Source organism: Ctenopharyngodon idella, chromosome 9 (genome assembly GCF_019924925.1).
Source record: "Ctenopharyngodon idella isolate HZGC_01 chromosome 9, HZGC01, whole genome shotgun sequence".
NCBI classification, from domain to species: Eukaryota; Metazoa; Chordata; class Actinopteri; order Cypriniformes; family Xenocyprididae; genus Ctenopharyngodon; species Ctenopharyngodon idella.
Window position 1 is genome coordinate 17,932,257 of NC_067228.1, and position 24,189 is coordinate 17,956,445.

Below are 24,189 nucleotides of genomic sequence, written 5' to 3' on the forward strand. Positions count from 1 at the left end.
CTGTATACTTTGATGTCATGCACAGCGAAGCTTCAAGTCGAACACACCTTAAATCTGCAGTTTCAGGTGGTACAGCGGCCATGTGATACAAGTGACTGTTGTTGAAAGCAACAGCAAACATTGAGATTTCACAAGAAATCCATTAGAAAAAACAAACAAAACAAATTACAGAAGTTAGACTGCAAGAGAAAAGAAAAGATTGCGTGGTCAAGAGTGAACCAGGTCCAATTAACGTCCCAGACAGACAGAGCAAAGGTATTCTGACTGCAGCCTATCTTAACTCCAAAGGTAGGATATAATAGGAAACCAAATACAAAATTAGAATTGGCTTATATGGTTGCAATAAGATTTCTAATTTAGATCCTTCAATTACTGCTGAAGCTGCTTGAATGTGTGAAGATGTGCAGTGGCTTTAACCACTTATAGACATTCTACAGTGACCTCTAACTGAAAAGCCATCACATTGGCTGAATTTATAGTCATAAAATGTGCAAACATTTAATTGGGACCTTGTTGGTACAAGAGGCAGATGAGAACTAAACTGAATTTAAATGTATTCTAACATTCATGTTAAGTATCCTGTATGTTTTTCCATAATACTAATTAGTCTCCACATTACTAATTAGTTTACAAACTAATGATCAACCTTTTAATTAGGCAAGCAAATGTTTGGCATTTTATTTTTTGTAAACTGTTTATACTATGTATTTATTTATACAGTTTTTATTATGAATGTTTTTATTGGCCTATTACATTTTTTTTATTATTAGTCTTTATTTTTCCTGTGTCTGCTTAACATAATGTACATTTCCTATATTTACGTATTTCCAGGCTAGTCAGAATAAAAGGGTCCCCAAAGCTGCTTAATTTGTTTAACGCTTCGCATCTAGCACCTTACTAACCTTACATCACCTTACTAACATATTAAGAAACTGTCAGTTTGACAGACAAACTCTGAGACGCCTGGTCGTCATTTTGGCTCAAACCATCATGCTGGGTTATGCAGGAATTCCGGAATACAAAAGTCCTGCCGGAGCCATTATGGCGTGAGGCAATCCAGTTTCATAACCTCGAGTGGGAGGAGTTTGGGTTTTCTGGAAGCTGGGAGCAGCAGAGCTGGAGTTATGAGGGGGAACTAGAGCAACGGCAGCCAGCGTGAGCGAGCTAGGGAAAAGCCTCGCGCGTTTCACAGAAGCCCTGCGCGTGGGTAGAATGAGTAGAATCAGCTGAACTGCGTACTTTAATAACAACCTACATTTGTATCCCAGAAACGGTGTGCACTTCTTTTTTTGGTCTCGACAGAGTCTAATTAGTTAGTTTAGCGTTTAGAGGACTTAACCCACTTGGTTCCGTGACTTCAACAACGATTATTGTGGAGTTGTTTTTAACATTTGAATTACCTCAGCCTCGAGTGGCGGGATTAAGGGGGCCGGGAGAGAGGGAGGAGAAGGTGGGGCAGAGTGAGTCAATCGGACCGAGCGCTCACTACTGTCTGCCCGCTTCAACCGAACCACCAACGGATATTTTTTTTTTCTCTAAAACCGACAGGAATCAATCATTTTTTTTGTTTATCGGAATTTGGAGAGCGACAACGTCGGCTGGCAACGTTTCTTTTCGCCGCTCATTCCAGGTACTCTGAAGTATCTACGCTGTAATCCTCTGATATTTACCGTTTGGAAGGATTTTTTTGGAGGGGAGTGTAAATTCCCCGGTCTTGTTGGACCATGGCCGACGACGACGTGCTCTTTGAAGATGTTTACGAGCTGTGCGAGGTCATTGGCAAGTAAGTGTCACGGTTTGATCACTTTGATAATGACATACGGGCAAATGTCCATCTGTAACTCGAGCTGCGTCTTTTGCATTTAGTGTCTAGTGTCAGATGAGTGTCATAGATGTCACTGCATTTTAGACTTGTGGTGCAGTGCTGCTGTTGAACACATGACAGTTAGATTGAGTCGTAACTCTTCAAAAACTGCATGTTGTCTGAAGCAAGAGGAATGGGAGTGGCATGTGTGAAAGATGAGAGAAGTCTGCACTTTAAACATTCATGCAGGTAGATGCCATTCACAACTAGCGCACAAGACGTGCGTTTTTGCATTGCTTCCTTAATTGCTATCAACAGTGATGATATCTGCGAGGGACCATGATAAATAAACCACATTCATTTTGTTAGGGAGATCAAGGTGTCACCTGGGTTAAGGTGTTATCTAAAAATATTATCAGGTGTGTGCTTGCTTGCAGTCATGTTTGTGGTTATGTTATGGGTCATTGTCTTTTACATTGAGTGGTCAGTGTTTGATGTCATTTGAGTTCTGGGTACTATAATTAGTTCAGTTGTTTGATTTCAATATAAGGTCATAAAGGCCCAAAATGGACATGAATGTTTCCCCTGAATGTCCTGTTATTTGCTCCTACATTCAGTAGAGATGGAAAGATACTGCTTTTTGTATGGCAGATGATCACATTTATTTTTTTATGTTTCCGATACATTTTATTTTTTATTTCTACTATTTAACGCAATTAGTAAATGGTATTATACTACAAAAATATGCATTATGGGTAAGCCTATTGTCTATTATGTCATGTCAATTATTTAAAATATTAATATAAATTTGAAATATTTTAATATTGTAATTTATTAAATATTTAGTTATTGTGGTTTAGTTTTTTGCCATCTAAATGGTCATATATATATATTTTTTTTTTAAAATATTCTTTAATGTTTATTTACAGGCAAAGCTCTGCAAACAAGAGATACTTTTATATAACTCTTCTTATTTAAAAAAGCCAGAGATGCGGAGAATGTTCAACCATTGGTCAGAATTATTTTAATCTTCGTTTTAAGCTATTCCGATTATTAAGTTTATGTTCTTTTTTCACTGATGATAAGCACACTTGGTTCCATTTATTGGTAGGCTTGGTATCAAAGAACAAGTTGATTAAAATATCAGTCAAACCAGTTATCTTTAACATTTAGAAACACATTTTGATATATAATAATAATATATTTTTAGTGGCACTCTGTTGAACCACATTTGAGGTAGGCCTACATGTCACGTCATAGCAATACAGGCTTAAAGTAATAAGAATTGTTGAACCTTTTAGGGAATAAAGCTATAGGGATCTAACACCATAGAGGCTAAAGTTGTTTCTGATTTAATGCTTTGTTAAGCCACATTACGAGTTTGGTGACTTTTTGCTGTGGTGAAGGGCAGCTCTCACATGTATCAGCAGGCCTGGAGCCTTTCATATTAAACTGAAACCCAGTTACCTTAACATTTTCAGACTGTTGTGTCCATGAGAGGAATTGTATTGCTGACTACTATTTTCTGTCGTAATGTGTGAGAACAGAAGTAAATGAGTAAACAAGATGGATGAAGTTCATTACTCCTGTCTTGTGTTTTTATTTGCTTACGGACTCCTGAGAGATACCACATACTGTAGTTGTACTGGATGGAACATGTATCTATAGTTTTGACTGTTGTTATGAGACATTCTCATGTTTTTATGTTATATAACCAGGTTTTTCTCCAGCTGTCACTGTTGTGCAAGTGTTTACTTGGGTTTCAATGTAAAGACAATAGTGGATGTACATTTCTAATACCATGTAATTAGAGCTCCCAACATGGTACTCTGAGTATGTAATTAGTAGTTCGTTACATGTAGCTGTCTCATAATAACAAAACAACATATAGTTTGCATACGCATAGTGGTGGATTTTTCCTAACAAACTATGATATAAATGTGGGGGTAGAAATATTCAGACAACCAAAATATGGCAAAGCAAAGATGGAAACTCTGTTTCCATTACATATGTATAGAATAGATGCAAGAATATATTTACATCTGCCTTGTTTATATAAAAATATATATATAAAAAAATATATTTTTTATATAAAAATATATTTTTGACCTATGGTATTGTAAGTTTTGTTTACAGGGCCTTTATTTTGTTCCGACACAGACAAATTAATTTTATTTCAGAATTATGCACACACACACTCACAAGATGAAATCCTTTTTGTCTGTCTGTTTGACTTGTCGCTGTTCCATGCCCACCCTGAGGCCTTACGCTTGTGTTTGGAGGTAAAGAGGAAAGAGGATGCTGTCCATTAAGCAGATACACTCCCACCGACACCGCTTTTCTCCCTAGGCCAAGTTCTGTGAGCTCAATAAGACACGTGGGTGTGTGGGTGTGCGTGTGCTGTGTGTATGTCTGTTATTATAAACGGCACAGAATGCTAATATAGCACAGGACAAAGGGTCAGGATAGCTGACCAAGCCAGTCTGCAGTGCCATATTTCACTGTTATTTTGTGTCTGGCCTCTCGGTCTGTTTGTAAAACACTTAAAGCCACTATCCTCCAAGTTGCCATTTACATTGTGTTATTCAAAGCAGAACGGACATATTTATGTTTGTTTTTTTTGCACTCTCATGTTCAGGACAGATGTTTCGAGGAATAAAAACTGGAAATCTATTCATTGTTTGAGTCTCACATAGCCACGGCAGATGGCTTTGCAAACTATTAGGCACGGGCACTAGTAGTATGCCAAAGCCCAGAGCTGGATTTTGGCTGATTAGTGAATGATTGAGCTGGAATAGTGGCTGAATTTGGCTCTGTAAATGTTGTTATTCTCATGTACAGTATTATACTACTTCTTTTAAGTCCAGAGTGATTGTGTTGTTTAGGAACTAATGCTTTAGTAGTCTCAGAATGGTGCCAGAGTGACCTAGCAGTCTGTTTGGGCATTGCTGATGCATGAAACCGTCAGCCAGCAGCCCAAACAAGAGCTTCAGTCCACAATTTGCTGCACAGCAGATTTAGCTCTGTTAGACCTGGCAGTGCAGTCTAGCAAAACACAATTAAAGTGTTTAAAGTCTTAAATCCAAAGACTCAAGTGTGATAGAGACTGGGAAAGTTTTCAACATATGTGTGCTCCAGAAACCTGTTCATTCATACGGCCCTCTTTTGTCCACAGAGAGCTGTATATAACTCTGACATGGCCTCCTGCAGGTTAGTCCCCACCGTGCACAAATCAAACCTTCCTCCAGCCTTATAAAGCCCCCAGGATTCTGGGTCCTGTTGTGAAAGATCATGAACTAGCTGACCTTCATTTGTCCCCACCTGCAGAAAAAAAATGTTGTTAATAAAGGAAAGCACCCCCTGCAATTCACTTCAACCCATCAAAACATGTGTTAACATGTTCATTAACAGCATGCTTACCATGTTGTGTTTAATAGTGTTTTTTTGATGAGCGTAGGAGGGGGTGGTAATGAGGTCAGTAATAGTGTGTGTCACTGACTTTGATTCGAGGCTGACTGACACACTGACCCAGATGAGAGGACAAGATCGCCTTGTTTGAGCATCTAGCTTTGAGCAAAAGGTGGGGAGTGTTATTAAGTTTGACAGTGTTGTGACTTCCCTCAGCTTTGTGCTGCTATGAGTTGAATTTTGGCAATCTATGCTGAGGTGGATGTGGACAGCAGGTTGTTATTTTGAAGGCAGTGTCAGTCAGTTTGTAGCAAATATTACTTTCTTTTGATGTCATTAGAATCCTGTGTAAAATTGAACATGAACTGAGAAAGTTTCTTCTCTGCATTTCATCATATTCCTTCTTACAGTACTTGTTTTGTATCATGTATTTGATTTTGTTTCTTTTGATTTTTTTTTTTTTTTGTGTATCACTCAGGCTCAGTTGCTACTTTCTGCCATCATCAATTTTTAGGATCGCCACCTCGTCTGATTAACAGAAGTGGCAGTTATTAAGTAGTGCATAATAATTATGTATATTTATGTAAATAATTATTTTTAAATGACAGTTATGTTTCTACTCCAGTTCATTTAGTTTTTGAAATTCGTAATTAAATTGACAGAATTGGAGAGAAGAGACCTTTTTTTTTTTTTTTAATTTTTTTTAAATCATATTAAGAGTAACGAAGCAGAAAGCTTATTGCAGTTATTGGATGGCAGGCAGTGAGGCACGCTACAAATAATGTTAACAATACAAGTCTATCTCATCTGCTAACAATCTCAATTATCATCACTTACCTATTTATACATTGTGTTTCTATGCTGTTTTTAGTTGATGTGCGAACAAAACTTCACTAAACATAATGTATAGACATAAGCATAGACTGATTAAATAGATCATAGATCGATTTTTGGGATTAAAGAATCAAATTGAAGAATGAAACCACTAGACATTTATTTATTTATTTATTTTTTCGATCAGCAGTGGCTTTTTCATTTGCAGATCTTGTTTGCATAGTTTATGAATTCTACTTTAGGTTGTAAGTTGTTTGTAATAAATTCTCCTGTCTCTAAACTGTTCTGATGCCAGCAGGGTTGAGCCCTTATCTAGAACGTCACGTTCTAAGCCTTAATGTTCTCTGCCTCACTGAGAAGACAACTGTCCCTCTTTTCTGTTAAAGAGATGCTTCATAGAGCCAAATGACACTGACAGTCCTTTTCAGGTCACCAACTCTGCTACCTTATTAAAGCCAGAAGCAGATGCTGTTTGATTGCCTTCTCAATGTTCATGGACTTTAAAGATGCCCCTTGTGTAAAAAAACATGTGCCATTTCAGTTGATAGATGGGCAACAGAAGTGCTAATAATTTCTCCCTTCCTGTGAAGGCTAATGCTTTGGCAGTGGGCAGAGGACACAATGTGCTTCCCATCTTTAACTTCCTCTGCTCAACTGATGCTGCACAGTGAGGTATTGAGACCATGAGGTAGGCAGACAGTGCTCTTCTTTCTCTTCTGCTGACTGCAGGTGCTGCCTATTACTCATTCTCACAAAATACAGTGTTGACCCATGTGGAAAAACACATTCATCAGCCAAGTCACAGTCAGGGTTTATGTGGATGGTCAAAGCATGAAAACTCTTCTTAGAAAATTTCTTAGAGTTCCCAAATTGTAACAGTTTTAACACATTGGCTACGTTTACGTGTATGTTCAACAATAGGCTGAATATTGTCAATAATCAAAATAAGCTGATTAAAATATTGCATGGTATGACACCATTTCACAAATCACTTGTTTAACTGCAATGCTTAAAAACACTTTCAAATATTAAGCTTTCATGACCATGTAGCACAGCATTGTCATGTGAGCGTAACCGTGATAGAGACAATAGCCCAAATTTCTACCTGTTAATAATGTCTACCAGTATATCGCCCAACCCTACCTTGTGTATATTTGACAGTTTAAGCGCAATAGGACACGAAAGAGAACTTAGTTCAGTAATCACTTGCTGTGTGACAGGTGTTTAGTGTGCGTGCGCTTTGGTGTACGCTTTCAGAAAATAAATGTCAGAACAGTTTGCAAATAAAAAGTTTAACTGGCAAAATGCATGCAAATAATAAACTTTAGTGATGGTGAAGAACTGCAATGTCACGTGAGCGGAACTCTACCGCTGCATTGTTAAATGTGATGTGAATATATGTGCCATTTTACAGTATTTTGAGATAGGGGTGCCACACCAGAATTGCAACTGTGCTCTGTAGTAATACAGTCTCTCTTCAAAAGCAGATCATGGAGACATTTGAATCGTTTGTAATGTAAATCATGATATAACACACCCCTAAATTAAATTATAGTGTGCATAGTATAGTATAGTGTAGTTAAAACTACAGTACTCTGCATATTTTATTAGGGTTTATTATGAGCATAAACAGTAAACACATTAACATAATTATAGAATTGTTTACAGAACTCTTAACGTAATTGTTCGTGAGCATGTACGTGTAGCCACTGATGTTAGAAATGTCTTCAGATATAGTTTGCACAGTAACCAATTATTTATACATCTGTTTATAATTGTATGCCTGCGCTTATAACATTTTATTGTAGGGCTGGACAATTAATCGAAAAGTAATCGAAACCGAAATTCAGAACCTCTAATTAACGTAATTTTCCCATGTCGGTTATTTCGGTTTTTAATTCTGTTAATATTTTTCCCTTAAAAGTCCAGTCAGTAGCATGGAAGCATCATGAGGCGAACCCAAACGGCGAGTCAACACGCACAGAAGTGTAATTAGTTTCACTTTAATTTTCACTAAACTTTGTCAATTCTATGTGTAAGGCTTGCCAGTTTGGATATTTCAAGCGATTTTAGACCATCAGGGGCCGTATTCACAAAACATTTTGTCTTACCACTAAGAGTTCTCCTAAATAGCAGTAAAAGTTCTTAGCTAAGAGTATACTCTTAAAACCTATTCACTAAGCTGCTGAGACAAACTTTTACTAAGGAATAGAGAGAAAGGTAAGAGGTTTCTCTTAAGCTAAGAGAAAGGGCAGGGTTGACTTCATTGCTATGCCCACAGTGATTGGCTGATGGGGGAGGAGTCTTTGTCAGCGATTTAATTATAGAAATATTGTAGAATGAGGTATCATGTTTCCATATTAAAATAAAGGTTTTAAAATAAAAATGTTGCCATATTCACAGTTTTAAAATGTAGGCTAAGTGTCACTAATTAAACTAGTATATGTTCAGCTAGTTGTCAGCCTCTTACAAGTCTGCGTCTTGAGAGATTGCACAATTCAATTCGACAAATGATGTTTTATAAACAAAGTTTGAGAGCAGCGCATTCAAACGGTTTATCTAATCAGCTTGAGAGGAGGTATACAGATGAGAGCCGACTCACCTATAGTTTTCTCAGCAGTTTTCTGCATCCCTCCGCCACCCCGCTTCTCACTCTCAGCTAGGGATACAGGGGAGAGCTCTGGGTTTCAGCTAAATTCCGAGCTTGGAGTCCTCAATCCCCTTGGACATCACACCAAATACACTTACTCTTTTTTTTTTTTTTGCTCTATTCGATCATTTGTAAGAGTGAACTCGTGAAAACAACCGCAGGTAATCGGACATTATTTATTTATTTTTGCCATTTTATTGTAGATTCAAATCTATAAATCAAAATATGTATTGCATTTATGAAGAAAAGTTTCAGCACCCAAGGCTCTATCGCTATTGCCTCTAGTGTACAGTGTCTTTAAGCAGATTGTTGAGAGGGATTGGCAGCAGCGGCCATTAGGATTCTTTGTGATTTGGTCTTAGTGACTTAGGGGTCCTCTTGACTACTCCTAATGTTTCACAGATTTAGGAGCTTGTTTTAGCGCTAAAATGCTTTGTGAAATATTCTTAGAGCAAAAGTTTAGGAGTCCTAAAATTAGGACTGACACACCCATTATTTTTAAGAGTTTCTCCTAGATCATCAAGTTAGGAGCTACTTTTAGCCTTAAGATGTTTTGTGAATATGGCCCCAGATGTGTATCATTATATTGAGCCACTGCACTGATGCATTGTGGCACACGAACACTCATCCAGACTGTAGCTGCACATCACGTGAATATCGCGCATAGAGAGGAGTGCAGAAACTCGTTGTCAACGCTGTCCTGTGATTTATCACTAAAGTAGTTTAGAAACTCAAAAGATACAGCACATATTTTTCTACTTTTGAAGTAATTACAACCCACAGCTTCACAATTAATAGAGAGACTGTATGATTAATTTACGCTCGCAATCGCTCTCGTTAACGCATTTAATAAATGTACTGGTACTGTGCTAATTTATCTGTATCTGATTTACAACGAGCAGAAATCTGTCAGAAATGTTAGGAACCATAAATAAAATAACTGCTGAAAGTGAGCTGGTATATCGGACCACTCTTTCATTAGGAAAAAATATACCATCTTTAATAATCAAGCATATTTACAGTATAAACCTTGTCAGTGAACTATGAGGGCCAAAAAAACAAACAAACAAACAAAACAAAGCCATTTATTATAATCGTTTATTAATCGTAATCGAGGTAAAATGTTCAATTAATCGAGATTTTGATTTTCGGTCATATCATCCAGCCCTATTTTATTGTATTTATTTTTTGCTGTTGCTGTTGTTTTAATTTGCCTTAGAAAGACATTATGTCTGTGAACTTGGCCTTCACATCCCTCTATTTGATTGTAATAATCTCCAGCTGGTTAGACAAAGCCATTGCTATTATATTTCTAAAGAGGACATTTCTGGCTCACTTGCGAGGCCTGTGGTCTCTCTCTGGGTCTTGGTTTTAGGCTCATCTCCTCTCTCATAGGCTCATTCTTTCACCCTGTCAATCACTGCTGTGTCTATTGCCCCTGAAACTGCTCTCTGATAGATCCCAGCCCTTATCTCACTTTGGATGCTACACACAACATTTGCCTTTTTGACTCTACACAGATGGGCCAAACTGACCCACTGGAGTTGCTGAGGCAGACACTACCATTTTCAGCTTTTATAAACGTCTTTTCCTTTTTTCCCCTTTCCCTCTTTCATGGTGGGCCTTTTGAACAGAAGTCATTTCCTGCTGCTTTGCCAAGATACACAGCAGTCCGGGCCTACAGCTCAAAAACGGCTGGCTTAAATGTAACTATATTTCCTAGGTAACCACTCAGCACTATTTTAGTCCAGCGGTGAGTCAGAGGGAAAGTGCATCTAGTAGTCCCTGACCTGAAGTGGTGCTTGCTTTGATCAGATATCTCACAATGACAAACCAATGTGAAACGTGTCAACTGCAGGGCTTCTATAATGCGAAAGGTTCTTTAAGAGGGTAATACTTGATGTCATAAGGAAAGTGAAAGCGCTGTGGTCTTTGCCCTGTGTGTGTGAATCATATTGTAACAGTTACAACTGCTTTGTGGACTATGATAAGAGGAAGCACAATAATTCTGTGCCCTTTGGCCAGCCACAGGCCAGAGGAAGTTACCAATGTTACAATGTAGTGTTTAATATTAACCCAATATGATATGAATCAAATTTATACTACTGCTCAAAAGTTTGGGTTGGCAAGATTTATAAAATGTTTTTGAAATTAGCATATTCTAACAAAGATTACAATAAAAAAAAATACAATAAAATAGTAATATTATTACAAAAAATTATATATTGATTCCTCTGATGGCAAAGAAGATTTTTCAGCATTCATTACTCCAGTCTTCAGTGTCACATGATCCTTTAGAAATTATTCTAATTATGCTGATTTGGTGCTCAAGAAACATATCTTTTCAATCAAAAAGGACCGAAGATATTGCAAGGTTTGCATACTTTTTGGTAGAATTGTTTATTGTGATTATTAGTTTTCTTTAAAGGCACAGTACGTAAGTTTTGCTGCTAGAGGCCGCTTATTTAACACAATAACAAAGGCTTAGCTTGACAATGCCGTGAATGAGCGTGGAATCATGGGAGTTGTCGTCTTCACCTCCACAGCGGATGGAAAGCAATCCAATGGGACTCTGGTAGAAATCATGTTCGTGGACGTGCCATTGTATTAAAGTTTTATTAATGTTACTGTGGTATGAAGCAGGGCTGGGCCGAGAGCAGAACGAACGGAAGCGAATGCTAATGAGAGACTCCTGCGCGACACACCAGCCTCGAGTGCCATGGAGGAGCTCCGGGGCTTTTATTATGCTCATATGCTGCAGTTGGATGCTGCTGCTCCTGTTGACGGGCACTTTTAAAGAGCGTTTTTGAAGCCCCTTGAGCATGGTAAAATAATTGTAATGCACAACCTCTCGTAGCTTATTGCTTTAAGAGATCATGGTTTACTTATAATTATAGAGGCATTCATGTAGCTTGAATAAAAGCTTTTGGGCACTGGCATAAGCTCAAATTGCCATTGTCTTTTGTACGTTAGCCACCACCAATCCCATATGGAGGAGATCCCATCATTCCCCATTAGTCCTTTCTCTCTCCCATCTGTCCTTCTGTCTGTCTCTCTTTTATCTCTCTCTCTTCTCATCCTCTTTTCCTCCCTTCAGGCCACCTGTCTCACAGTCCCCTTTCTCCCACCCTATATTCCATTTTCGTCATGCCTGTAAGTGTTTCTTGATCATGTGATGTGCGTTTGGTCTGTACCCCAGCCCCATCTATCTTTATCAAGTTTGCGTGGTGTAAGCACACTTTGCTAGCGCTTAAACTGATCGTAGTTATTTCATAGGCTGTTAAACACCAGATGATACAGAAGATGCACATTTGAATTACTTTCTTGCACCATAAAAACAGGCTGTGCAGTTTGCCAGCACACTGTATCTGTTAATGTACGGTGTTCTGTGTTTACAGCAAGTTTCTTTGCTTTGATTGGCTGCCTGAAAGTATTAAATGCTCATCTTTCAAATATTGTGGAGGCTTGAAATTCCTGAAATTGCTCCCAAACAGATGACTGTACTTTAAAGTTTGTAGGTTTATATTGCAGTGAATTTTTTTTTCCCTCCTCTGTGTCCTCTTTTTCAAGGAGAGCTTGCTCAGACTTCGTGATAATTGTGAAGTACTGATGCCATGTGATGATAAACAGCTCCATCTGACAATGAAGAATGTGACTTCAGTTTGGTAAAGAGCTGAATAAAATATTCAGTTGGGTAGGGAATGCTTCTCTGAACTCTGAAAGTCAGATAAAGGATGTTTGAACTGATTGAACTATTGTGTATTTTGTCTGAGTCTGTATGTATTCTACGTGTTACTTTCGTATTTTCCCTTGATTATTTGAATAAAAATAACCTTACAAAAAAATTCTGTAAAAATTTGTACAGTAATTGTGAATACCCTTATCGGCAACAGTTGTACTCTTTAGGGAAAATCCCATAGCTTTTTTTTGTTTGTTTTGAATGACTATTTACATTTTTATATCTCTCTGTCAGCGCATCCGTCTGACTGCTTTGATCACTCTGGGGTTTTTTTTTTTGTTACACAATCATGTTATTTTTGGTTTGTTTTGACTGATTCGCAAGCTGTTAACCCAAGCAAACTTGAGCAGTGCATTATGGAAAAATAAATGTATTTAAATGCAGTATATTATAAATGTTGAACCACAAATGAGCTGTATAGTCCAGATTAAAACAAATTGCATGTTATTTCCTGTCAGATGTAGGATGAAGGATGAAGGTTTTTGTGAATTAATTTCTGTGATGTTTCATACATTCTCTTGTTGAATAGTGCATTGTGGGAACTGTTGTACCACTCTTGTACCTCCCACTCTTGTGTAATTAAGGTGTAAATCTTCAGATTGTAGATTTCCATAGCTCCCACAAAATTTACAATTCACACTAGATGTCAGAGGTGTTCTCTTGTGTTTAAATAACATTTTTATAGCTTCAATAAAATCACATCACTGACTGCCTGCTAGGGGTGCAAAGGTTGAAATTACTCATGGTTCGGTTTGTATCACGGTTTACGGTCACGGCTTCAGTACGGTATGTGCTATGTTCATGAAAAAAAGGACTACTTGTCAAATAAAAATAAAGAAAATAAGAACAAATAATTAAACTATTAAGGAATATCACAAATAAATACAGTAGAGCAAAGATACAAATAAAATAAACAGTGCTTTTCAGGTTTTTCAGGTAGGATTAGTTTTCAGGTACAGAAATTGAATAAAGTAATCAAATGAAAAATAACACTGAATATAATCTTCACTGTCAAATTAAAATCAAGATTAATCCTTATTCAGTTATCAGTTATTCAGTCAAGAGCAGTGAGTGATGTCTTTGCATTTTGTTTTTTGACTAACATTAAAAACATTGACGGCAGCAGGAATATTAGGCTCCTGTCACTTTAAGACATAATGCACGGATCCAATACTAATACTGTACACTATAGGATTGTCTAGCAATATATCGATTATCGTAGAATCGCTGTATTGTGATATTATCATTATTGTGAGCCATGTATCATGATCGTATTGTGAGGTACCCTGCGATTCCCACCCCTACTGTACACATGCGTTGTTTTTCTCAAATGTATAGGCAATGTGTGTTTTGTTCTCACCTGCGCTCATACGCTATCAACACCCGGGCTTCTGTAGAGCATTCAGCGCTCGCATCCAACAAAGTTTATAAATAACGACTGTTTGTCCACTTTTTTTTTTTCTTTTTTTTTGACCATCGCTGTTGTAATGTATTGGGAAGCCAGAATATTCCCAGATGTGAGATTTATATGATGCACGCAGCGGCTTTATTAGCGGCGCGTCTCCTTTGCTTGCCATGATGAACATAGAAATTTTCAACCAACCATATTTCATGCTTCCTTTAAAAAAAGGGATCAAAGACCCCCTTTAACTTTATTTTAACAGTAAGCATTGTGCCAGAGGCATGCATGAGAAATAAATACACTCATTTTGTCATAACAGCACTGCCTGTTGAATTTATAAGGGCTAGAATAAAGAGGTCACAACGCTTCAGTGCTCTGTCACGTCCATAACGTTTTAAAGATTAAGTTTATGTCATATAATAATTATAAATACAAATAACTTGAAACTTTATATAGCTAAATTATGTTTATGCTTATTAGGATCAACAAATCATCTCACTACTTTGCTCTGAACAGCCATAATAAGCATTACGGACGTGACCGTTAGGGACGCATCATATTAAATCCTATGCATATGACTTTGCTTCTTTATTGCTGTGCTCTGTTTCAGGCTTACCGTATATATCCGAACATATCCAATAATCGCAATACTCTTTGTGCTTCGTTAGTTCTAATATGAAAAAAGGTCTCCACCTTTAAATTCGGTCAATTTTATAACAAAATTTAAACAATAGATTTCGCTCTATAATACGTCACGTGACAGATTACTGCAGCGCCTTGGTGTAAGCAGCAGATCAGGCGGATCAAGCGCACATGAACCGACCTTCTCTTCCTCATAACCAGTTACAGAACGAAATATGAACATCAGAAGGTAGGCCTATATGATACAGTACAACTTCCAGAAGAGCATTGTGTCTCAAAGCACACTTCCCTCGGGATGTGGCGTTTTTACCTGTTGGTTAAAAAATGAATAGCCTATTGATCATAATTCCGCAATCAAGCTGACAAAATAAAAATAATACGATTGCAATAATTTTGACTTGAAATAAAATTTGATCATTTTGACTCAAGACTTTGCTTTAAACTGCGCAAACTAACCGAAAACCTTGCGATTATTCATACACAAAACATAAAACTGACATGATTGTGAGTGACAAATTGACAAATCGGTTCACCTGACTGGGGGAGAAATCTGCGATTTTAAACTGCTATATGATAAACTTTAATATTTGTTAATGTATTTTAGCAAGCAGTTCTGTTAGAAGGAAAATCATGGTCTCTCAATTGATTATTGAACAACGCACATGCTTGTCAACATGAGAAATAAGTCTAATCCATAACCTTTTGCAATACAGAGTATGAAGTTGTATAAAGTTTAGTAAAAAAGTTGATTAATTATGCAGTCTTACCATACTGGTATCCCAGATTTCAATATTTTATGGTTAAAATGCCTGCTTGAGGTCTCTGTGAAAGTATTAAAGCAGTCTTCTGTGCCGCTTTCAGACCGGTCACATCCGTAACATTGTTTTTTCCTCATAAATGCGAACACGAAAAATGAAATAAAATTATTATTTTATGCTCTGTGGAGAGCCAGCCCTTCTTCATTCGGTGGGTAGTATTACTTTTGGTTCACAGAATTCCTAAAAAATATTTTGTCACCCAAAACTTAGTGACTTTTTTTGTCACGTCTGCAACGCATGTATATTTCTCTCATCTAAAATATAAAACGATTGTATAGACTGACATTTTTCTAATGTCTGGACTCCTTTAATAAGGGAATATGAATAAATAAACAGATGGTTCAATATGTTGGTATTAAATGCATTCTCTGAGGATTTATATTTCAAGTTTTGACTCTAAATGTCACGTCCATAACGCTGGAATTGCCCTATACCCCTACTGCCCATTGTACATAAATCAGTCTCCATGGGCAAAAGTTGCCAGGTTTGGAGATGGCAATGAAGATTTGTAAATGGAAGCTCAGAAATCTGTAATCATACCATAATCTTCATTCTGATAACCTTGAGAGTCCGTGTCAAGGGTTACTTAGGTTTTATCTTTTTTGCGTTTTGCTGTGTTGCAGCTATTGAAATTTCAGTACATTTTAGACTTATGTTTTTAACAGACACATCTAGTCTGAGCAGATTGTGATGGTTAGATCAAAAGAGTTATGGTTGATCATGTGTAGTGTTCAGCCAATCCCATTCAGTGACCAGACTGACTCCAGCAGTGCTGATAACGGAGGATCCTCGCAAGACCCCAGATAGCGACAGCAAATTGAGCTGTTTAATGTGAAACTTGGCAGGCAGTTTTCACACTAAAAGAAAGACTGTAGCAGACATTGTCTATCTCACTCAATCAGCACCTTTGCTAACACTTCCTAAAACAGTTCTTTAAATAAGTACAGAAACTCCAGGCTTTCCTAAGAGCCCTAACGGAACTGTTTTGCAGTCTGCTTCTATCCTTTCCACTCTGTTATTAATATGGCTTATTTAGATTTGTATTTATCTATTTATTGTGAAAGTGCCCGCAGAAATAACTTTAGATCCTCTTATGGGGAGAGCGGACTGAAATTATTTAGCGCTGATCCCCTGGGCACTTGCTTCCTGTCTGGAATAATGATTCTTCAGGAAAAATGGGCTGTAATCTCCTGTCTCTTTTACTATCGCCACAATCAGAGCTCAGTCTGAGAGCAGATACTCTATGACTCTCTATCAACTGACTGATGAATGTTAATAAAAAAAAAATTGAGTGGATTTTACATGCCACATGGAAATAGGCTGTGGGCAGGAAGGCTTATGGTGCGTTAACACCAGACGCGAATGAAGCGTTAAGCGTGAGTGATTTACATGTTAAGTCAATGCAAAGACGCGAATAGAAATCCTGCGGCGCGATTCGCGCGAATGAGGCGGCGCGAATTGAGCGTTTCGGGCGATTCATGCGATTTGAAAAATCGGAACTTTGGTTAACGCGGCGCGGATATTCGCCAATCAGGAGCTTGCTATAGTAGTGATGTGATTACAACGTAGTGAGCGGAGGCAGAAATCCGAAACAACAATGGAGGACAAAATCATCGTCGCTGTACGATACATTTTTGTACTTTTATAGAAACAGGAATAAAAAGGATCTTGCTTGGAAGAAAGGTGAGTGAGGAGGTCGGACAATCTGGTAAATTGTAAAAAAACGCTCTTTACTCAATTTGAGCTATATATATATATATATATATATATATGTATAGAGAGAGAGAGAGAGACTACAAGATAGCTAAAGCCGGCAAATTGAGCTTATTCGCCGTATTTTACAACTACTTTCCCGCTGACGGGTTGATGTGTTTATTCAGAGGAAGTGTGCAGAAACGAGACTGGAGCCGCCTGGCAGAAGCCCCTCTCATGATGCGAATTCACATCTGTTGTGAAGTGAATTTCATGCGCGAATGAAGCGAGTAAACTCAAATGTTCAAGCGTCCAACTACACGCGAATAGCGCGATTTATTCGCGCAAGTCGCATCTGGTGTAAACGCCCCATTATTCTCTCAACTTAAATTTAGCTCTGTTCTTGAATGATTTGAGATTGTGCCCTTTTTTCCTTGTAAATTATCCAAGCTGATAATTGATAGAGGTGGATAGTATGACCAGTGTATTGTAAATTATTGCTTATGGTAACGGTGTTTCACAAATTTGTGATTATAGTTATTTTTGATCTGAAATGTTTTATGTTACATAACTGTATAGTATTACATTACCTTTGCCATCATCTAATGCTCACTTAAAGTTCATCTTTAAAATAATTCAGTAATACTGTTAAATGATAATCTTTAGAAAGCCTCAAAATCAATATCCATTTTTTATACTGTACATATTTTTTATGCTTCCATAAATTCCCCAATAGCATTTAATAGGGCTGCACGATTTATCGCGATTTAACCGCACGCGATTTGGCAAAGGCTGCGACTATTTTATGTGCAGCTTGTCAGAGCTGTACGGCTCTGTGATCATAGTAAATGCTTCTACATCTGAAAGCCAGAGGGCGCTTTTGCGCAGAAACTAAATATGCCCTGCAGTAGAAGTAGATAACATGGGTCATGTCGCTGTAGCTGAATAAACAGAAGACTGAAATGCTTTGATTGATTAAACATGACTAATAAACACTCGACTGCCTTATTCTGTGTAAAAAGCCACATCATCTCACAGAAGGATGCTCAACTGTCGTTATGAAGTGAGTTTGGAGTAAAAACATGTTATTAAATGTTGTCTTTTGTTGGACAAGATGTTAATAAATGCTTCTCATGTCTGGAACGATGTTTGACAAATGTTGCTTTTTCAAATGTACATTATAAGTGACTCAAACTCGCAGTGCTTTCAGATGGATTAGCATTTGAAGCCATAATTCATTGACAAACTGCGCATAAAAAAAATAATCCCAGCCTTTGCGATTTCATAGTCACACTAAGAATCGCGTTTAAGTTCAATGTTATTTTTTGTATGTGTGATAATCTATTTCATTTTATTTTTTTAGTGATTTATTTTAAAATTATACAAGACAGCATAGAATTTTCAAATCGACTATTTATTGGTTATTGAACATAACATTTAAATAATTGTCTGCGCCAATCTTAACTGGAATTTTAATATAACTGCATCCCTAACTACATACTTCATAAAAAATAAAAGGCACTTCATCTTCATCATCGATATGTTCAGACAACCCACCAACTAGTGGATTACAAAAATCTGTAGTTTGTGCACCTCTGTAATAAATGGCAGAGGAAACAAATCATGTGGATCTTGACTGCTGGTGGCTGCTTGGGTGCTTCAGTAATTAAAAAAAGTCACATTTTCTTACTACAATGTTTTTACATGTAAATATTATTGCAGTAATACGTATTCTTAATTCATACTGACAGTAAAATCTCTTCAGCTTTGAAGTCTGTTGCTACTTTTGTGAACCATATTTTCATGGTGCATAATTAGACTGAGGGGATGGAGTGCTGCTTGCAATCTGCCTGGATGTAAGAAATTCAGAGACAAATAGCTCTGCGACACTCCCATCTGCCCACAAATCACGCTCACGCTTGGCTAACATCTTCCTATTATCATTCCTCTATAAGTATATTCCTCTTTTTCTCATTCATCTTTCACAAATCATAATTTTTCTCCTCTTCCTCTCCTCCTCTCATCTTTCTTTCTTCTGAGCAAAACTGCTTATTGTATAGTTTTACGGTCGATCTCAGTCCCTGCTGCAGATGTTGCCATACTCCATCATTCAGTCCTGTTGATGATTTTTTTATTTTATTTTTTTTTTACCTTGTTTATTGTTACTTCTCTTTCAGGAGATGGACACAAAAGGTACAACTGCAGATATATCTTTACACAGATTAGTCAGTAACAGGGAGGTCTTTTGGCCTGCTCTCTACCGTCAGCATCTCACAGCAGCAAAAATATGGCTAACCGCTCAGTTGTGCTCATTACCCACACAATGTCACTTCCTATCCTCGAGCAATGTGCTCTGCTTTGGGATATTCTTTTGTCAGTGCTTCAGTTTTTCTCTAAATCACTTTCACTGGGAGCCTTACTCCTCCTCTACACCTTTTTTAGTCTTTTGCACTCTTTCGCTCTAAAAACAAGCACTTCCTTTGTGACTTAAGTTCTTCATTGTCAGAGCAGCTTGTGCTAAAGGGCTTTTGTTATAAAGAAAGCTAATGAATGTCATAAGTATAAGAGCAAAGATCCCAGTCTGTCTCCCCAGTCCAACCTGGATTTGAAATTTCAGTGCTCCTCCTGTTATCAAGATCTCTCTATTATCCCTCAGAGACTTTAACAGAGAGCTTCGCAAGAAATAGACAACTCTAACCTATATTTATCTTTTCAGGGATGTTGAAAATAGACTAGTAATCACATTTACCCAAACCCAGGAAGGCAAAGGTGAGGATTACTTGGACAGAGAAGAGCTTTCCTTAAGTCTTTAAGTGAAAGCTTTTGCTGAGTTGTACTCTCCAGGTGTGTTTTTCACACAGAATTTGTTCTTTTGTCTTCCCAAGCTGTTTTTTAATTGTTTTTGTGTTTGAACATGCTCTAGACAAGCTTCTTTGACCATTGTGATATGTCTTGTGCCATGAGTGCTGGGCTTTTCAAAAGTTTAACACGCCTGGAGACAACTTCGTTCTGCTTGATTCCCTTGTACTGCATTTTGCTGTTTTTAAATGTATAAATGCATACACTGTGAACGGCCCCTAAGGCTTCTTGACCACCTTTAGTAAAAATGGCAGTGTGCTGAGTTAAACCCAATCAAAGCCTGCAGGGTTTATCGCCTCGGCCCAAATGCACACTTATCTGGAGGCAATCGAGTTGTGTTTAAATCAGTGCTGGCAGGCTTGTGAATGTAGTAATTAAGTGTTTCTCATCTGGAGCTCAGCATGTCTCGACAGGTCCAAAGCAGCTTCCCCCTCCTCTTTACTAGTTTCTCATCTATTCATGGCATATGTGTGTATTTTTGCAATACTTGTGTGGGAATCTTTTTTTGTTTTTACGTGCTGCTAGGGCTTCATGATTAATTGAAATAAAGCCGAAATTACAATATAGCTAGCTAGAGCAGATCATGACTGTACCGGCACCCGCTAATAGCTGACTGCTTTAAAACGCTCCTGTGAGTGTTTGCGTAAGCGCTCTGAAGAGCATCAAAGGTTTCTATTTGCAGTGTGTTTTTGCAGCGTTGAGCAATGTAGCCAATCACAGACACATCTGTTGAGTGTGTGAATGCAATGGCCAATCAGATGTTTAAGTTAGTCAGAATCCGCTCAATACCTCTTAAAACGGCAGAGTTTTTGTTTATCAAGTGTTCTTCATGTTTGTGAATTCTTCATTATAACCAACAAACCAACAAAGCTTTGTGTACCTTGTGGATCTTTTGGAATTTTTTTTTTTTTTTTTTTTAATTACATTTTAAATTGCAGTAAATTGTCCCCATATTGTACAGGCCTACTATAACAGGCTTTTGATGTAAACTTAAAAGATGTGCTTATGATTATACAGCACTTTAGCTCTGTGTCTGTTCTCCATATGGAGTAGAGGGTGTAATGAGACGCCTCCGTCCTCCATCTGTTTAACACAATAGCATGTAGGATGTAAAAGGTCAGACACCAGGGCTTAATTCCTGGACAAGACAGGAAGTGCCATGACCTCAGTACAATGAGCGTCCTTTGTAGATGTGCAATAAAAAGCTGTTCACACTTACCACAAAGCATTGCTTACTAAATGCAGAAGAAGGCTAAACTGAAGGTAATGGTCCGCTGATAGATGCCTGCTTTCAGACGCTCCTGTGTGTATCTGTGTAAGCGCTGGGTGAAAAGCGTCATTGATGACTACTTACAACATGTTTATGAAGCATTGATCATTGTAGCCAATCAGACATATCTGATGAGCGTGTGAACACAATGGCCAATCAGAGGTGTTTACAGATCTGCTCAACAGCGCTCAAAGCGTCACATTTCATATCGAAGTCAGTACTTTTGACAACACTAAGGGAGACACGTACCTGTTTACACCTGGTGTTTTAATCCATTTCTTTTGTCCACTTTCGACCATTTCTATCTTGATTTCTTCGAGGGGAGGGTCTATGGTTGGGTAAATGTATGGGCTTTTTTTCTGATCTTTTGATCTAATGGACAAAATAAGCTTGCGCAATTTACATATGAACGTGACTGAAGACGATGGAAAAACATACGGAGAGCAGCAGCTTTTGTTTCTGCTCTGATAGCTGCTAGACCACGACGAACCCTGTGAGTGCGTGTTAGAAAACAGGAATGGTGAGAGAACATTGTGCGTGATGCGTTTTTGGTCTTCAATCCAAACTTGGCTCTTCAGCCGACAAAGTTTAATCCCGTCTGGCTAGCACGCTTCCCATAATGTTTACGCATTAGGTCAGTAGGCGGAAAGTAGTCGGAAAGTAGGTGGTCCACTACCTCTGGAAGTAGCCAAAAGTGGACAAGCTCAAAATGTTTTAGACCCTGTTGTCCAATTGTGATTGGATTGATGATAATGCTTCTTAATACCAGATGTAAACAGGGCCTCAGAGACGATATGCAAACGCAGACTCAATTTAATTTTTTTTTTTTTTCGAATGGGATGGGAGATGAGGTCACTACCACCTCATTTTCCTTTTACCGGCGCACCACATGGGCGAATACAGACGTCCTCGTCAGCATTACAGTATTTACATGTCTCTGTCAAATATTTGCAGTCTCTTCTCCCTCTGCAGATAGAGAGACAATCTGTTTACAAATGGGATTGAGAGCAGGGAAGAGCCAGTGTGCTCCTCATTTCCAAACCACTTACTCCCTCTCTTTCTTTTTCTCTTTCATTGAGACCTAGAAAAAACATGGCGTTTAGACATATCGGTCGAGATGTATCTCCTGCAGTCAGTGGCTTCAGGCTTTATTAACCAGCGGATGAACAGGCATAGGGCTGTCTTTGGGTTCACTAGTCACAGAAAAACAGGGTGAGGGATGTCAACACTGCCACTTTAATATAGAAAGTTTGCAAGATGTGAACTATGGTGTGAAGTTTTGGTAGTCACTTTAATTACTGTGGTTTTTGGCCTGCCCCATTATGTGTGGATGCCACTATTGTATGTCTACCTTCTTAATAGGCAAAAAAAAATACCTTAGACTTCTTAAATACAGTTAAGTGCAAGATGTGTAGCTTCAAGCTGTCTTATACATAAATTAATACAATGTTGTGAGTTATGTGTTTAGTTACCTGTTTTTTGTGTAGATAGATTCAAGTTGTAATATTACATTCTGTTGCATACATATCAGATTAATCTCATTTTGATCACTCCCAGAACAATTTAGCATTGTGATGGCACGTTTTGCACAGGCAAGCATACTCACATTGTAGAAATTTATTTTACAGTAGTACTTACTCATCTTGGCTTTGGCTCAGTATTATGCAATAGTGCATATTTAAAATGAGGCTAACTTCATTTTAATAGACTAGTTTTGGCATGAGGGCAGTGTGAAATGTGCTTGGGTCAGTATTTAATACTTTCAGCGACATTAACACCGCGATAACAGGCCTGCTCAGCAGTTCAGATCAGACAAGAAGCTCCTCTCCCGGTGGCAAAGTGATGACTGTTCCACAATGTGTGCTCCATCTTTGGCTAATCATTTTTCTTTGCTGCATTTTTTTTCCACATGTTTCAGTAATGCAGAAACTGCTTTTCTTGGACACACCACTGACCTGGTTTGGTGTTTTATTTATATGTATGTATATATATATATATATATATATATATATATATATATATATATATATATATATATATATATATATATATATATATATATATATATAAACGTGAGAGAGAGCTTTTTGCAAGCAGGCAGTTTGGGTCTCAGATTAGCGTTCTTGGTAGCAATTTTATTTTAATATTATTTATATATTATTATCTAATTATTTTTTTATCAGAGCTGCACGATTCTGGATAAATTGAGAATCACATTTTTTTTTTTATCTTATAGAGATCACGATTCTCCCACGATCCTGAACAGACAACTAAACAAATCAATATGTAATTTACAAGAGGTTCTGACAAAATGTTAATTCCTGCAGTCTATATAAAAATGTTTTATTTTTTTGTTTGAATGAATGATTCAGTGACTCCCACAGATAAAGACTTCACTTGTTTCATTACTGGATCAGCATTTTTGAAAAAATCTCTTGAATGATTCAATGACAAATAAATTTAACTCACTTGTTGCCACCTAGTGGCGTAACAATATAATGATACAATCATGATTTGAAGTGCCAAGTGGCCGCTATTGTAGACATCAGTGTTTATATACAAAATATAAACTTTTATCTCTGTACTACTGTGATCATTTGAATATTTTAAAAAAATAACGATACACTGTGGTTGAAAGGACAGTTTGTTAAGCTGTTTCATATATACCTAAACATGATTGCTTTCTCTGGGTCAGCAGCAGCGCGAACAGCCTAACGCAGATTTGAATGTTCCGGTATGATTTTGTCAAAGGTTTAATAGACACAGGCAAATTGTTGTCATTTAGGAATAAGATTGCGTGCATAATAATAATCGTGCAGCACTAGTTTTTATTAATATTTTAACTTTTTATGGACTTTTATTTTCAGTTTAGTTTTTTATTATTATTGCACTTTTCAGTAAATTTATGCTTTTTGTCATTATTATTATTTCTAAAAAGTTTTCATAATTTTAGTACTTATATTAGTTTTGCCAAGGCAAACTAACATTTCATTTTTTTTTTTTTTTTTAATTTGTTAAGTTTGTTTTTATCTAATATTTATATTCTATATTATTTTAGGCTTATTTTTATG

The 24,189-nt window shown here is 37.4% G+C and overlaps 1 protein-coding gene across 19 annotated transcripts in view; it reads left to right on the forward strand.

Annotated features, from left to right (window-relative positions):
* The first annotated feature begins 1,095 nt into the window (after positions 1 to 1,095).
* Positions 1,096 to 24,189, forward strand: part of caska (calcium/calmodulin-dependent serine protein kinase a) — a 172,305-nt gene continuing 149,211 nt past the window's right edge. For 7 of the 19 annotated variants that reach the window (XM_051906346.1, XM_051906357.1, XM_051906356.1 and 4 more), the window contains exon 1: positions 1,098 to 1,783. In XM_051906346.1, coding sequence (XP_051762306.1) covers positions 1,725 to 1,783 — 59 coding nt within the window. In that variant the 5' untranslated portion in view covers positions 1,098 to 1,724. Of the gene's footprint in view, positions 1,784 to 24,189 lie in introns of all 19 variants that reach the window. The other 12 variants (XM_051906350.1, XM_051906361.1, XM_051906351.1 and 9 more) reach the window with 4 other exon arrangements.